This window comes from Canis lupus, chromosome 16 (assembly GCF_011100685.1).
Source record: "Canis lupus familiaris isolate Mischka breed German Shepherd chromosome 16, alternate assembly UU_Cfam_GSD_1.0, whole genome shotgun sequence".
Classification (NCBI taxonomy): Eukaryota; Metazoa; Chordata; class Mammalia; order Carnivora; family Canidae; genus Canis; species Canis lupus.
Window position 1 is genome coordinate 27,957,529 of NC_049237.1, and position 12,712 is coordinate 27,970,240.

General features: G+C 46.8%; 2 protein-coding genes across 9 annotated transcripts in view; both read left to right on the forward strand.

The window, feature by feature from the left end:
* The window catches only part of NSD3 (nuclear receptor binding SET domain protein 3), a 123,973-nt gene extending 117,928 nt beyond the window's left edge, over window positions 1-6,045 (forward strand). For 4 of the 5 annotated variants that reach the window (XM_038560048.1, XM_038560047.1, XM_038560050.1 and 1 more), the window contains one exon: window positions 113-6,045. In XM_038560048.1, coding sequence (XP_038415976.1) covers window positions 113-354 — 242 coding nt within the window. In that variant the 3' untranslated portion in view covers window positions 355-6,045. The remainder of the gene's footprint in view (window positions 1-112) is intronic. The other variant, XM_038560049.1, reaches the window with a different exon arrangement.
* A 532-nt stretch (window positions 6,046-6,577) lies between these two features.
* On the forward strand, window positions 6,578-12,559 carry PLPP5 (phospholipid phosphatase 5). 4 transcript variants are annotated; one of them, XM_038560077.1, is made up of 8 exons: window positions 6,578-6,723; window positions 6,862-7,066; window positions 7,412-7,502; window positions 7,840-7,903; window positions 8,397-8,521; window positions 9,382-9,552; window positions 11,452-11,618; window positions 12,288-12,559. In XM_038560077.1, exons 1-7 carry the CDS (start codon window positions 6,656-6,658, stop codon window positions 11,610-11,612), a joined length of 885 nt encoding a protein of 294 aa, XP_038416005.1. In that variant the 5' UTR covers window positions 6,578-6,655; the 3' UTR covers window positions 11,613-11,618; window positions 12,288-12,559. The 4 variants fall into 4 exon arrangements, with proteins under 4 accessions (XP_038416005.1, XP_038416006.1, XP_038416004.1 ...); XM_038560078.1 differs by having other exon boundaries at window positions 11,452-11,503; XM_038560076.1 differs by having other exon boundaries at window positions 11,452-12,559.
* Window positions 12,560-12,712: the final 153 nt, after the last annotated feature.

A 12,712-nucleotide genomic window follows, 5' to 3' on the forward strand; every position in this document is an offset into this window, starting at 1 on the left:
TCAAATTCGGTCTCCAATCAGAGCAGACGGTGGGAACTTGGGTTTCTCGTGAGTAGTCAAGACGGACACTAACGGGGCTGTTTTACCTGTCCTACCCCAACCCCCCCACCAGGAAAGTGGGAATGCCCGTGGCATCAGTGCGAGGAGTGCAGCAGTGCTGCGGTCTCCTTCTGTGAGTTCTGCCCTCACTCGTTTTGTAAAGATCACGAGGAGGGTGCCCTGGTTCCCTCTGCTCTGGAAGGCCGTCTCTGCTGCTCGGAGCACGACCCTGCATGTCCTGTGTCTGCAGAGTACTGGAGCAAGATCAAATGCAAATTGGAATCACAAGATCATGGAGAAGAACTGAAAGAATAAATGGGCGGTGATTTCTTTTTTTTTGCTTTTTATTGAGATAAAAAAAAGGAAAAGGAGCAAGGGACTCGATGGCACGTTAGTGGGAGAGGAGCTGCTGCAGTGCGCACAGCCTTCACCCCCGCCCCGCCTTATTGACGCGCCGACGGGGAGCCAGTGGGTGCAAGCAGAAGCAGTGGGTGGTATCTGTTTTTCTGTTTTCTTGGGTTGGGGATTCTTTTATGGTGGGCCAAATTCCCTTGGTCTTCTCTTGCCTTTTATTACACTTCCATGCCTTTGCAGCTGGAAAAAGAGATGTCTTCGCTTTTAAAATAAGAACAAAGAGAAAAGAAATTTTGTTAATGAGATTAATTTAAAGCCTAGGATGTGTTCCTTGGGTGTAAAAAGCAAAAGTAGCCCTCATTCCTTTATTTATTTTCATTTTTTAAAAATTTGGAGAAGTGTAGTTCAGATAGTCTATTCAGTGTACGTGTGTGTGTGCGTTTTAAGTAGCAGTTGGAGCAAGCCCTCTAGAAAAGGCTATGATGATCTTTATATACCTCTTTGCTGAGCAGTAGGTAGGCTAACTTCTCTTTCCCTTCCAAATGTTTTTCATAATCCTAGAGAAGGGCTCTGTGGGAGTACTGAATCTGGCCTCTTGAAAACAAAATGCCTCAGTGGATTTTACCTCTGTGGTCTTAACCTAGGTGGGCTTTATGATGTGATAATTTTACCTACAAAGGTATATGATGTGGTTTTCGGTTTTGGAGAAAAACAGAAATGGGTGCACTAACTGAGTTTGAAATGTTTTCCATTGACTGAACATTTTTGATGAAGCGTGTTTATGTGGATGTGAATGCAGTTAGAATGGTCATCCCTGTTGCCCTGACACATGGACAAAGGCAGCTAGAGGGAGACAAAGGCCCAGACCCAAAGTTAGATCATAACGACTGCCATCCCCCATGCAGTGTAATGGAGCCCCTTGTCCAACCTCGGGGGCTGTCCTGTCTCTGTTCCCCTCTCCTAATCAAACATTCCCATTGCCAGCTGGCTGCCCATTCAGCCAGGTTTCCTGGTGAAAATGACACAAGCAAATTGAAGTTGTATCTGAGTCAGTCTTTTTGGTTTAGTTCCTCATTTGGGGGGTGGAAGGGGTAGGGGCATCCCTTGGTCATATGTAAACAATTTCTATTTAGTATTATCTACTAACTAAAACTGCCCCCAGGAGGGAGGGGAAGCACTTCTACAGAGTATATTAGAGCCACACAAACACACTTCATCTGAGGAAGCACTTAGGGGAGTTCCCAAGGAAGCAGTGTTAGCAAAAATGGTTGGTTGTGATGCTTGGATATCATAGATGCAAGTGTGCCAAGATGTCTGCCCACAAAATTCACTTGCATTTAATGCTTAAGAATATGTATTTTCCAGTATTCCTTGTATGAGTAATTAGTAACTTCAGGCTTTGTTGTGGCACTGTACTAAGTAGAAGTCTGGGGCTAGCTTGAATGGATGTTAACTTTCTCTGTGAATTTTGACTGCTTACAATTGCTGGTACCTGGTGGCATTTATTTTCCCTTAAGAAGTACCGAGGAACCTTATGAAGGTAGAGAGGGTAGATGCTCGGCCACATTCCTTCCGTTGTGTTGTGTGTGTTCCTTTTTCCTTATTAATTTAGAGTTCTTCTCTAGAAAAAGGAAGAAAAAAAGTTGTGCCTCTCCTTTTTTAATGTAAATGTGCAATTGTACTGGATTTTCTCTTGTAAAAAAAAAAAAAAAAAACATAAAACAAAACAACAACAAAAAAGCACCACACTACAGTTCCTTTACTTAAGCTCCTAAACTGCCATTTGCCTGATTCCAGCAATTAATTCTGAGGTAACTTACTGGGCCTCCAGGAATTATCTTGATTAAATATGATCCCAGGAGAAAGAGCAAAATGGAAAACGCTATGCATGTTACCAAATCGAACATGCAGCACAGCTCACCAAAACACTAGACTTTGCTCTTGAGCAATTATATAGTTTGATAGCCTTTTAAAAAATAATTTAAGAAAATCTAGGTTTTATCATACTAAGACTTTATTTTATATATGTGTGTGTGTGTATATATATATATGAGATAAATGTTTGCTTTTTTAAAAACTAACATGAAGGATTTCCTTTAACATTTGAAATGTAACTCTTGTTGAAACCGTACCCACATGAAATCTTATCTCCTTGTTTTGGACTGAATAATCTTTACTATCCGATGACTTTTCTATGGTAAGCCAGGGTACATCCTCTATACTTAAAAATATCTTAGGTTTCAATATTTTTATGCAGCTTCTTCATCATGTCACATTTTGTTTGTGTATCTAGAGCAGCTCTGCTGAGATTTTTTTTAATCTTTTTTGGGGGGTTGGGGGGCACCCGATAGGATCATTCTGCCATTTCAGAAATCAGATTAGAAACCAAAACAGCTAACCACAGCTCTGGAGTCTTCGTCCCTGAGTGCTCTGCAATGGTTCGAACAGCGGTTTTCGCCCTGCCGGAGCCCAGGAACTCTCCTCACACCTCCACGGTGTCACCACCTACCTAGTTTATGTATTTTCAAGTCACAGGCTATGGAGGCAGCGAGGGAGGGGGAAAGTTGTGCTGTCTGTGTGCATAGCATATATGCCCTGTGCCCGGCTGCCCTTCAGCGAAATCATCCAGAAGACGTGTTACTCTCTCATAGTCCATAGTTGGTATTTGTTAACTTTTAAATCTGTATGTGGTCAGAGCATAAATAGTTGGTTTTGATTCTTGTCCAAAAATGAAATGACTTAAAGCAGCATGGGATAATGGTGGTGTTTTGTTTCATATTTTTTTTTAGCCTCGTGTTAATTCTTTGGAAGAAGTGAATGTAAAGTTTTGGATAATCAGCATAAAACTTCAGAAATCAGATCGGTAACAACTACAGAGGAAATCCTGGGCAGCCTTCCAGGCATGTGTGGTGCATGAAGGGGCTGGCCCACGGCTGGCACTGCAAGGAGGAGGGCTGCCCAGAGCCAGCTCTAGGGGGGTGGCCCGCCCTTCCTCCCTGGAAGGCCCAAGCAGCTGGAGGAAGTGATTCACTTCTTTAATATCTAATCAAGGCTAGAGTCAGGAGGGAAGTGGGTTTTATTTTCATTTTTAACAAGTTCTTACTCTACCTTAATTCTCAAAACTGATCTGGCCTAAGGTGTAGAATAGGCTTTTAGAATCACTGAACCTTGGAGCTATCAGTGTGTTCAAGTCAGGAACATACGTAAAAACTAAACTAAAAATAATAATAATGGGAGGGGTGGCTCCAGCTCCCTTCTGCCATTTCCACATAATCTTTGGAAACATGATTATAAATCATGTTTTGAAATTCTGAGAGAATCATGGAAAGGACTCTCAGAGACGGCAGGCTGTTAGGCAGGTTTCTTTCCTGCCTCATGAAGTTGGGTTTTGTTGTGGCCTCATTATACGGTCTGTGCTTCCGTCAGGGTCAGAGCTGCAGTGTGGACGGCAGGGAGCAGCCCTGCGGAACGAACCCTCTGGGCACTCCGGCTTCGGGCCAGGCCGGGCCTCCCATTCATTCTTAAGTGCAAAGCTCTTCCTCTAGTGTTGACCTTGAAGGGGAGGTGCTGCTGCAGGTCCCACCAGGAGGAGTGGACAGGTGGGCTTGGGGAGCCTACATTCCCTGCACTTCGGTCAGGGGAGGTATGATGACTCTGCCAGGGCTGATGTGTCCAGCCACCTGGGCTTCGAGCTGCCGCAGACGCAAAGTGACCGTTTGGAACGATTTCCGTCAGCCTAGGGCCACCTACAGTCGGTCCCCGGTCGTCTGTAAACCAAGAGTAGGACTCGCTTGCATTTTCAGGCAAGCAGGGAACAGATAAAATTAGACGGCTTTGCCGTGTGTGCGTGAATATTGAAAAGTTGGAGATTTGTATATAGTGAAACCCACCAACTCTCCCCGGGGCGGGCAGCGGGAGCAGGGACGTTGGCACAGGGCGAGGGAGGGGGATGTTCACCGCAGGTACGAAGTAGTCACTTTAACACTGAGACCTCTGCCTCATCGAATTCAGGTTTTTTAAGTACTTGAAACTCTTCAGATTCCCCTTATTTTACAGTTCTTAAGTTTGTGAAGTAGAGAGCATTGTTTGTATACCATTTTTGAAAACAGCCTCGTCTCTTGTCCTCTTTCACTTGGGTTGAGGGCAGGGCTCTGCCCACGGGAGGGAGCGCCCGGCACGTAGCTCAGATTTCCTGGACGCATCTGAGGAGGAGACTTGCATGAACTGCCAGCAGCTTGTTCATGAGTATTTCCTTTGTGCGTTCTCTACTTTGTCATTTTGTCAGCCCTGTCCCCACACACCTCCTCTTCCCCTGTAATATATATGCCTGTGTAGGGAAAAAAAACAAAAATTTGCACTTAACGTTACGCTCCTTGAACCGCGGGGTGTAATCTGTGTGTTGCAGAAACCATTTCCTTTCTTTTCTCCGTCAGTCCATTGCTTAAGTGACAAGGTCAGGTGCTTGTGGCACCTACGTGTGAGGGGGCTGGTGGGGGGAGTGCGACCTGCCCTTCAGTGGCCTGTGAGAGTCAGTTACGTGTAAGAGAAAGGGAAAAGATGAACAGTTGCCAAAGTCGTGTATTCAGTCCTCAGTTTTCTTCCGTGACCTTCTCCATCTGCTCATTGGCAAGAAAGCCCTCCAGGTGCCAGTGCTCCCCTCTCCTGCCTGCCACAGACCTCGACGTGTGCACATGGCCCACGGCGTCCACCAGACCACCGAGACGAGGTATGTATGAGGTATTCTTGTCAGGTTAGGAGTCGACTGGATAAAATTTACTTTTTTACTCTGTTGTCATTAATATTGCTCTTTATCTCATTTGTGCTATCACATACCCTCTGTTAAAAAAAGAAAATCACATTGTCTCCCATGACCAAGATGCTAAATAATGATTACAACTGGCTAAGAAGATCCTTTTTTCTATACAAGGGTGTGTGCATAATTGGAATTGATACAAGAAATTCATTTGTAACCACTTGTGATATTGCACAACAAACACAGATACCTACAGATTGTTTTCTTTTTCTTGTGATCTTTATCTATAATGACCTTTGTAGATTGGTTATTTCTGTACTTTGTTTATCTGTAATAAACTTTGTAGATCCTGTGAAATGTTTTTTTGCCTAAATCACTTGAGACTTGAGTCTTTAATAACAAAGCATCAATATTCACTAAAGTCAATCTCTTTTGAGTTTCTGTGACTTGACTAGAAGCTCTTTGACACTAAGGGATTAGTGTTCATTTTCCCTGGGGGGCGTTCCACTAGGGCATTACTGTATAATGACTTGATGTTGCCACATAGACTTCAAGATATATGATATTTTGGGGATTTGTTGATTGGCCTATGTTTTACTGCATAGTGTGAAACGTGTAAAGCTTGGTTAACCTGTATATAGATAGCTTTATTGTTGACTAGTTACAGCGTATTTAGGATTGCCTGTAATTACTACTGTGTGTGCTGGTAGGAACATACATTTTTGTATATTATATTTACTGAGATACTGCCTTTTTTTATTTTACAAATACTTTGAAATCCAGATGTGTTTTTTGCTTCCGTGAGGATTAATTTGGAAAGCTTCTTAATGACATTCCACTGACTTCAGATTTTGCTTGAGATTGACTTCAATAAATTGTCCTGTATGTTCCAAATTAAACTGTGGGCTTGTTCATTGCCTGTAGTTAGTTGCTTGCCACAACTCCTGGACAAGAGGTCATGATGGGAGGGAGGGCGTCGGTTGCAGGGCTGGATGACCCAGACGTACACACACACACACACACACACCCGGCTGGTGGGGCCTGCAGCACAGAGAGGTCCTTCAAAATGCTGCAGGCTGCAAGTAAACTTGGTGCCCAATGCGTGCGGTTTGGTTGTGTTTGCCGGGCGGGGGGGGGGGGGGGGGGCGGGCCTCGGAGAAGGGGCGACGGGGCGACGGGCGGCGAGGAGGGACGCGGGTCACCTGCATCTCGTTCTTCCGTCAGGCTCCACGTGCGCTGCTGCCCGGCTGGACCGCGGGAGGCGGCTCGCCGTCTGGGTGCTCCGGACGGGGCGGGGGCGGGGGCGGCGGCGGGGGCGGCGGCGGGGCAGGGGCGGCGGCGGCCCCGCCTTCCTCGGGTGCAGTTCCCGCGGCGGCCGCCAGCCGGCGCTCAGAGCAGAGGCCCGGCCCCCCGGCTCGGCCCTCCCGGGGACCGCCTCGGGTCCCGCCGCGGCTCCGCGGCTGCCACGTCAGCGCAGCGTCCGTCGGTCCGTCCGCAGCGAGCGGCAGGATGGGGAAGGTGGCGGCGGCCCTCGGCGCCGAGCTGGGCGTGCGGCTCGCCCTGTTCGCGGCCTTCCTGTAAGCGCCCCTCGCTCGGGCCCGGGTCCCGGGGCGCCGCCGCAGCCCGGCCGAGGCCTGGGGCCAGCGGGGGAGCCCCCCGAGCCGCCGCGGGCCCAGGAAGCAAGCCGACGCGCCCTGCACGTGTCTCCCCTCCAGGGTAACGGAGCTCCTCCCGCCTTTCCAGAGGCGGATCCAGCCGGAGGAGATGTGGCTTTACCGGAATCCGTTTGTGGAAGCGGAGTATTTCCCCACCAAGCCCCTGTTTGTGCGTGGAGAGCGAGCCTTCCTCGGCCCCTTGATCCCTAGTGCTGAGCTTGCGGCTCGAGAACGCCCGCGGGGGTTCCGACTGCTCCCTCGGACGGTGTGCTCAGCGCTTTAAGGTCCAAATTTAGAGCAAGATGTCCATTTTGGCTCCAGAGACCCGTTTCGTGAGCTCCGCCCCGCAGGGTGGCCTGAGGTGCCCGGTCACTTAGAACATCCTGGCCGGTGGCGCTGCCGTGCCCAGTGCGCCCAGTTCACGCGCAGACGCCGCCGCCGCTCGTAGGCACCGGGGGTCGGGGGGTCGGGGGCGTCCTTAGGTCTGCCGCGAGCCTCCTGCGGTCCCGTCCCCGCTGCTGCCCTGTGGGAGCTGCTGTAACCGCGAACCCCGCGGCTTTATTGCGGGGGTTGGTTTGGCTCTGTTAACCTCTGCCCTTTTCCGGTTCAGGTCATTGCATTTCTCTCCCCGCTGTCTCTGATCCTCCTGGCCAGATGTCTCAGGAAGGCAGGCCCCACAGACAGCAGGCAGGCCTGCCTGGGTAAGCGGCCCTCTCCGGGCTTGTGTTCCTCGGGTGGGCCCGGCCACGGGCGTGCGACCGCGCGGAGGCCGCTGAGTTGTGTCCCTCGGGTCCTCCTCTCTTCCCTGTCCCCACGCTGTCCCCACGCTGTCCCCACGAGAGAGAAGCCTGCCCTGGGACCAGAGTTCACACGGGTGTGTCTGCAGGCACTGGATACTCTGGACCGAAGTTCCCGGTGCTCCAGCGCGCGGGGGGCCTGCCCATCCCTGTCTGGGAAAGTCCAAGCCGCTCTCTTAAGGCGGCGAGCGCAAGTCCCCATAGGCTGAAACCACCCTCAGCACGTTTCTTTGCTTTCCAGCTGCCAGCCTCGCCCTGGCCCTGAGCGGGGTCTTTACCAACACAGTAAAACTGATCGTGGGCAGGTAAGTGACCAGTGCCCGCCTCGGCCCTCAGGTCCGTCTGCCGGCGGCTAATGGCCCGCATCGCGCCCCTTCCTCCGCTCCCCTCCTGCAGTCTAACCTTGCTCCTCTCGCTTGCTTCCCGTTGCCTCCCTCCCCTGTGGCTGGCCTGCGGGTGCCGGGTGACGCCTGGCTCTCTGCGGCCCCGCCCCGAGCGGCATTCCTCCCTGCTCCCGGACCAGCACAGCAGCACCCCCCGCCCCCAACACCCCGGGGCTGCAGCGTGACTTGCTCTGTGCCCTTGGAAGTACTCTGTGCTGCACCGCCCCCCTCCGTTTCAGCGTGGGCCCTGGCAATGCCGCCCTTCCCACCGTGCCTATCCAATCCGGTTTCATTATTTTGCCTGCGACGCTGTTTGACCAACCGTGAACAGGTTTACGGTGTCTGAGACAACCAGAAACTAATTTCCGGAGTTTTAAAGTGATCTGTGTGGAGACCATGTTGGGTTTTTTTTCAGGCCACGCCCAGACTTCTTCTACCGCTGCTTCCCTGATGGGCAAGCCCATTCTGACTTGACGTGCACCGGGGAGAAGGACGTGGTGAACGAGGGGCGCAAGAGCTTCCCCAGTGGACATTCCTCCTGTATGAACGCCACATGCACTCAGCATCTCTGCTTTTTTGGGATCACTGAATTTAACCCAGGACGCTTATGAGAATGGGGACATCTCACTACTCTTATCCTTGTATCTAGAAACAATCCCCCCTTCTTTAATAACCCCAAGATTTTACAAGCCTGCGCCTCAAATATTAGGGTAGATATTCAAGGACAGAGGAAGGAGTTTGCTTTCATGAGATTTGAACATTTTATGATTCTTGTATCATTTGCCTAGATCCTGTAATCTGGAATTAGTTAGAAAAATATGAACTAAACTTTATTGAAGGTGCTTTGAAAAGCATTTTTGATTCTTCTCATTTGATACCATAATAGCCCAAAGAGGTGGATACTATTAGTTTTATGATTCCCATTTATACATGAGGAAGCCAAGGCATCAAGAAGAAGTTACCTGCCCAAAGTCCTATTGCTAGTATCCAAACACTATTCCCAGGGCAAATATTAACTTTGGGACACACAGTGAAGTCCATTTTTCCTTTTGTTTCCCCCTCCCTCATTGATGATCTACACCAGAAGCATTACCAAAAGAGGATAAAACATGTTCATGGGGATCCCTGGGTGGCTCAGCGGTTTAGCGCTTGCCTTTGGCCCAGGGCGTGATCCTGGAGTCCCGGGATCGAGTCCCACATCAGGCTCCCTGCATGGAGCCTGCTTCATTCACCCCCTGCCTGTGTCTCTGCCTCTCTCTCTCTCTCTATCATGAATAAATAAAAAATTTTTAAAGAATCTTTAAAAAAAAAAACATATTCGTGCCCCCAGCCACTTATCTGCGGATGAATGAGGGAGGTTCCTTTATAAGATAGATACTTACAGATTTTCCCTCTTCTAGTTGCATTTGCTGGTCTGGCCTTCGCTTCCTTCTACCTGGCTGGCAAGTTACATTGCTTTACCCCACAAGGCCGTGGCAAGTCTTGGAGGCTCTGTGCTGTTCTGTTGCCTCTCCTCCTTGCATCTGTGATTGCGCTGTCCCGCACCTGTGACTATAAGCATCACTGGCAAGGTAAGCAAGGTATTCCTGCCATGGAAGTCTGCATGTGTCTCCTGCCATCTCATCCCTAGCGTTCGGCAAAGAGGAGACGTGGACTGTATCTGTTAAATGATTAAACAAATGAGTATGGGATGGTCTGGGTTTCTGAACCAAGAGTATGTATAGCTATGTGGAAGATGAGAAAACACAGTTTCCTTTTAAATCCCTAAGGAGAAATGTCCCAATTTTTCCATTATCCTGAAGCAGTGTAAGTTCAGAATTAACTCCTTAAGGTTTTTTCTCTCAGAAATTTTTTACAACAAACCTCAGAGGTCAGTTTACTTACTGTCTTAAAATAAAAATCAAGTCCATAAAAAAATCAAGTTCACTTCATGAGATTTTTGTTAGAAACTAAAGTGAAATTCAAGAAATCATAAAATTATAAACCAAAGAAATTTTAAGTTGAATGATATATAGTAAAACATTCAAATAACAGTATCTTTATGGAAAACCTATAATTCAAAAAAAGCTGACAGTATTGGCCCAGAAGTCCCTAGGAGCCCTGTTTTAAAGAATAAGCTAATTTTTTGCAAAGAGGGGCGGGCAACTCCTTAAGAGTTTATTGCTTCCTCTAGAACTCTTAAAATGTGAAAAAGGGGTTAATATGGCATTAAATGAAACTTTATTATTCTGAGGTTTTTAAAAATTCAGCCTAGTGGGAGGTGGGTGGGGATGGGGTAACTTGGTGATGGGCATTAAGGGGGACACGTGATGTGATGAGCACTGGGTGTTATACATGCAACTGATGAAAAACTGAACTCTAAATCTGAAACTAATGATGTACTATATGTTGGCTAGTTGAATTTTTAAAAATTCAGTCTCGGTGCCTGGGTGGCTCTGTCGGTTTAGCATCTGCCGTTGGCTCAGGTCATGATCCCAAGTACCTGGGATCGAGCCTCATGTAGGGCTCCTTGCTCGGCAGGGTATTCACCGCTCCCTCTTCCCCCTGCTCACGATCTCTCTCTCAAATAAATAAAATCGTTTAAAAAAAAATTCAATCTTGCGTAAACTTGGAAAAAGGCTTATTATAGTTATTTAACTAAAGATGTGTTTTAACTTGGTGTTTAGGAAGGAAAGAACCTGATGATAATCCTGTTAACTATATGATAAAATTGAGAAAGCCTAAAAAGGAATCCCTGGGTGGCGCAGTGGTTTAGCGCCTGCCTTTGGCCCAGGGCGCAATCCTGGAGACCCGGGATCAAATCCCACGTCGGGCTGCCGGTGCATGGAGCCTGCTTCTCCCTCTGCCTGTCTCTGCCCCCCTCTCTCTCTCACTGTGTGCCTATCATTCATAAATAAATAAATAAGAGAAAGCCTAAAAAAAAACACTGAAATTGAGGTTTTCTGCACCCAAACAAGTAGAGTAACCTGGACGCCCAGGTTCTCAATACAGATGTCCCCCATCATCCTGCACTGAACAGAGAGCTGTCTCTCTCACCAATGGAAGGTTGTGGCAAACCTGTACTGAGCAGGCTGGCACTGTATTTCCAATAGCATTAGCTCACCTTGTGTTTGTGCATCACATTTTGGTAACTCTTGCAATGTTTCAAACTTCTTCATTATATTTGTTACGGTGACTTGTGATTAGGACTTGCTGAAAGCTCAGGTGATAGCATTTTTTAGCAATAAAGTATATACTTTTTTTTTTTTAGACAGTGCTGTTGCACTTAACAGACACAAGATAGTGTTAGCATAACTTTTATATGCACTGGGCAACAAAAAAATTGATCTGACTTGCTTTATTGAGAATACTTGCTTTATTGCAGTGATCTAGAATCCTACCAAGTATCAGAATGCCAGTAGTGTGTGGTATTTTAACATGATTTAAGAGTCTAATATGATTAAGTGAAGACTTTATCTCCTCTCTTTTAGATGTACTAGTCGGATCCATGATTGGCCTGACATTTGCCTACGTCTGCTACAGGCAATATTATCCTCCTCTGACGGATGCAGAATGCCATAAACCATTTCAGGACACACTTGTACTTCCCACTATACAGAAGCCTGCTGATCCGCATCATTTTAGTATTTAGAAATTGGTACTACCTCAATTGAGATTACGTGAATCAGCCCCTCTTAACTGCCCAAGAAGAATGTCTGACCTTTTTACTCTGAAGAGATACAAGCAAGGACATAAGCACTTCATCTGTCTCCATATATTAATGCAGTTTTGCTCACATGCATTTATCATGAGTCAAGGTTCAAGGTTCTTTTTCATGACTCTCTGCCTCACATTCTGATAAAAAGATCTTCTGTAGAGTCCATTGGATTGGTATTCTAATATCTACAGTGTTTTACACTTAAATGCCATTCTTGGAAGGGTCTTTGTTCACAAAGAAGCCTTTACATATCCTAGGACCTAGAGTTAAATTTCCATTTTCCATAGTTCAAAATCTTAAAACCCAGGACATGACCAACTCAATTATTTTGGCTCTGTTTACTTTCTCTGGTGATAATTCCATGAAAACTTAAATAGGAAAATGTCCAGTTCTGGCTTTTTTTTTTTTTTTTTTTTTTTTACCACTTTACACATGTATCTTATATTGCTGTCCATTTTGAATACTGTGGGCATAGATTATTTATTGAATTACTAAATAATTTATTTTTTTATTTTTTTAAATTTCTTTAAATGGTAAAACAAACACCAGTTGCTAGTATTGAAACCACACTCCTGACCTGTGTTCACAAGCTTCTTTCCCTCCATGCAGGACTGAAGATCTGCCCAAATGCATCAACTCTGAGAATTGGCATTATAGATGTCACTACCCGGAAGACAAATGAACTTTTCCTGTCCCTTCTTCCTAATGGGATATAAGGGACAATTACAGGACGTTATCAGAACCGATGCTATAGGACCTACAACTGCCCTTCTCTTTGTGATTATGCTTTAAATATGACCTTGTCTTACATGCTTCTTTCTATATTTTCAGTGTATCTTTTTCCTTCAGAAAATGTGACAAAGAAAATGTGACAAAGAAAATGGTGAATGTGGGTGTTTTTGGTATGTAAAGTACCATGCGAGAGCTGGAACATTTCCAAAGTAAAACACTGGATTTCCCATCTGACCATCCGACATAAGTGATAGAACAGCCAGAGCAGAGACTGATATCTGTAAATACCGAAGAACAGTCTC

Excerpts from the sequence above, each read along its gene's own strand:
- PLPP5 (XM_038560076.1), top strand. The coding sequence starts at position 6,656 with ATGGGGAAGGTGGCGGCGGCCCTCGGCGCCGAGCTGGGCGTGCGGCTC. Across the intron at positions 8,522-9,381 it reads CCCCAGTGGACATTCCTCCT|TTGCATTTGCTGGTCTGGCC; the intron begins GTATGAACGCCA and ends TCCCTCTTCTAG. Across the intron at positions 9,553-11,451 it reads CTATAAGCATCACTGGCAAG|ATGTACTAGTCGGATCCATG; the intron begins GTAAGCAAGGTA and ends CCTCTCTTTTAG.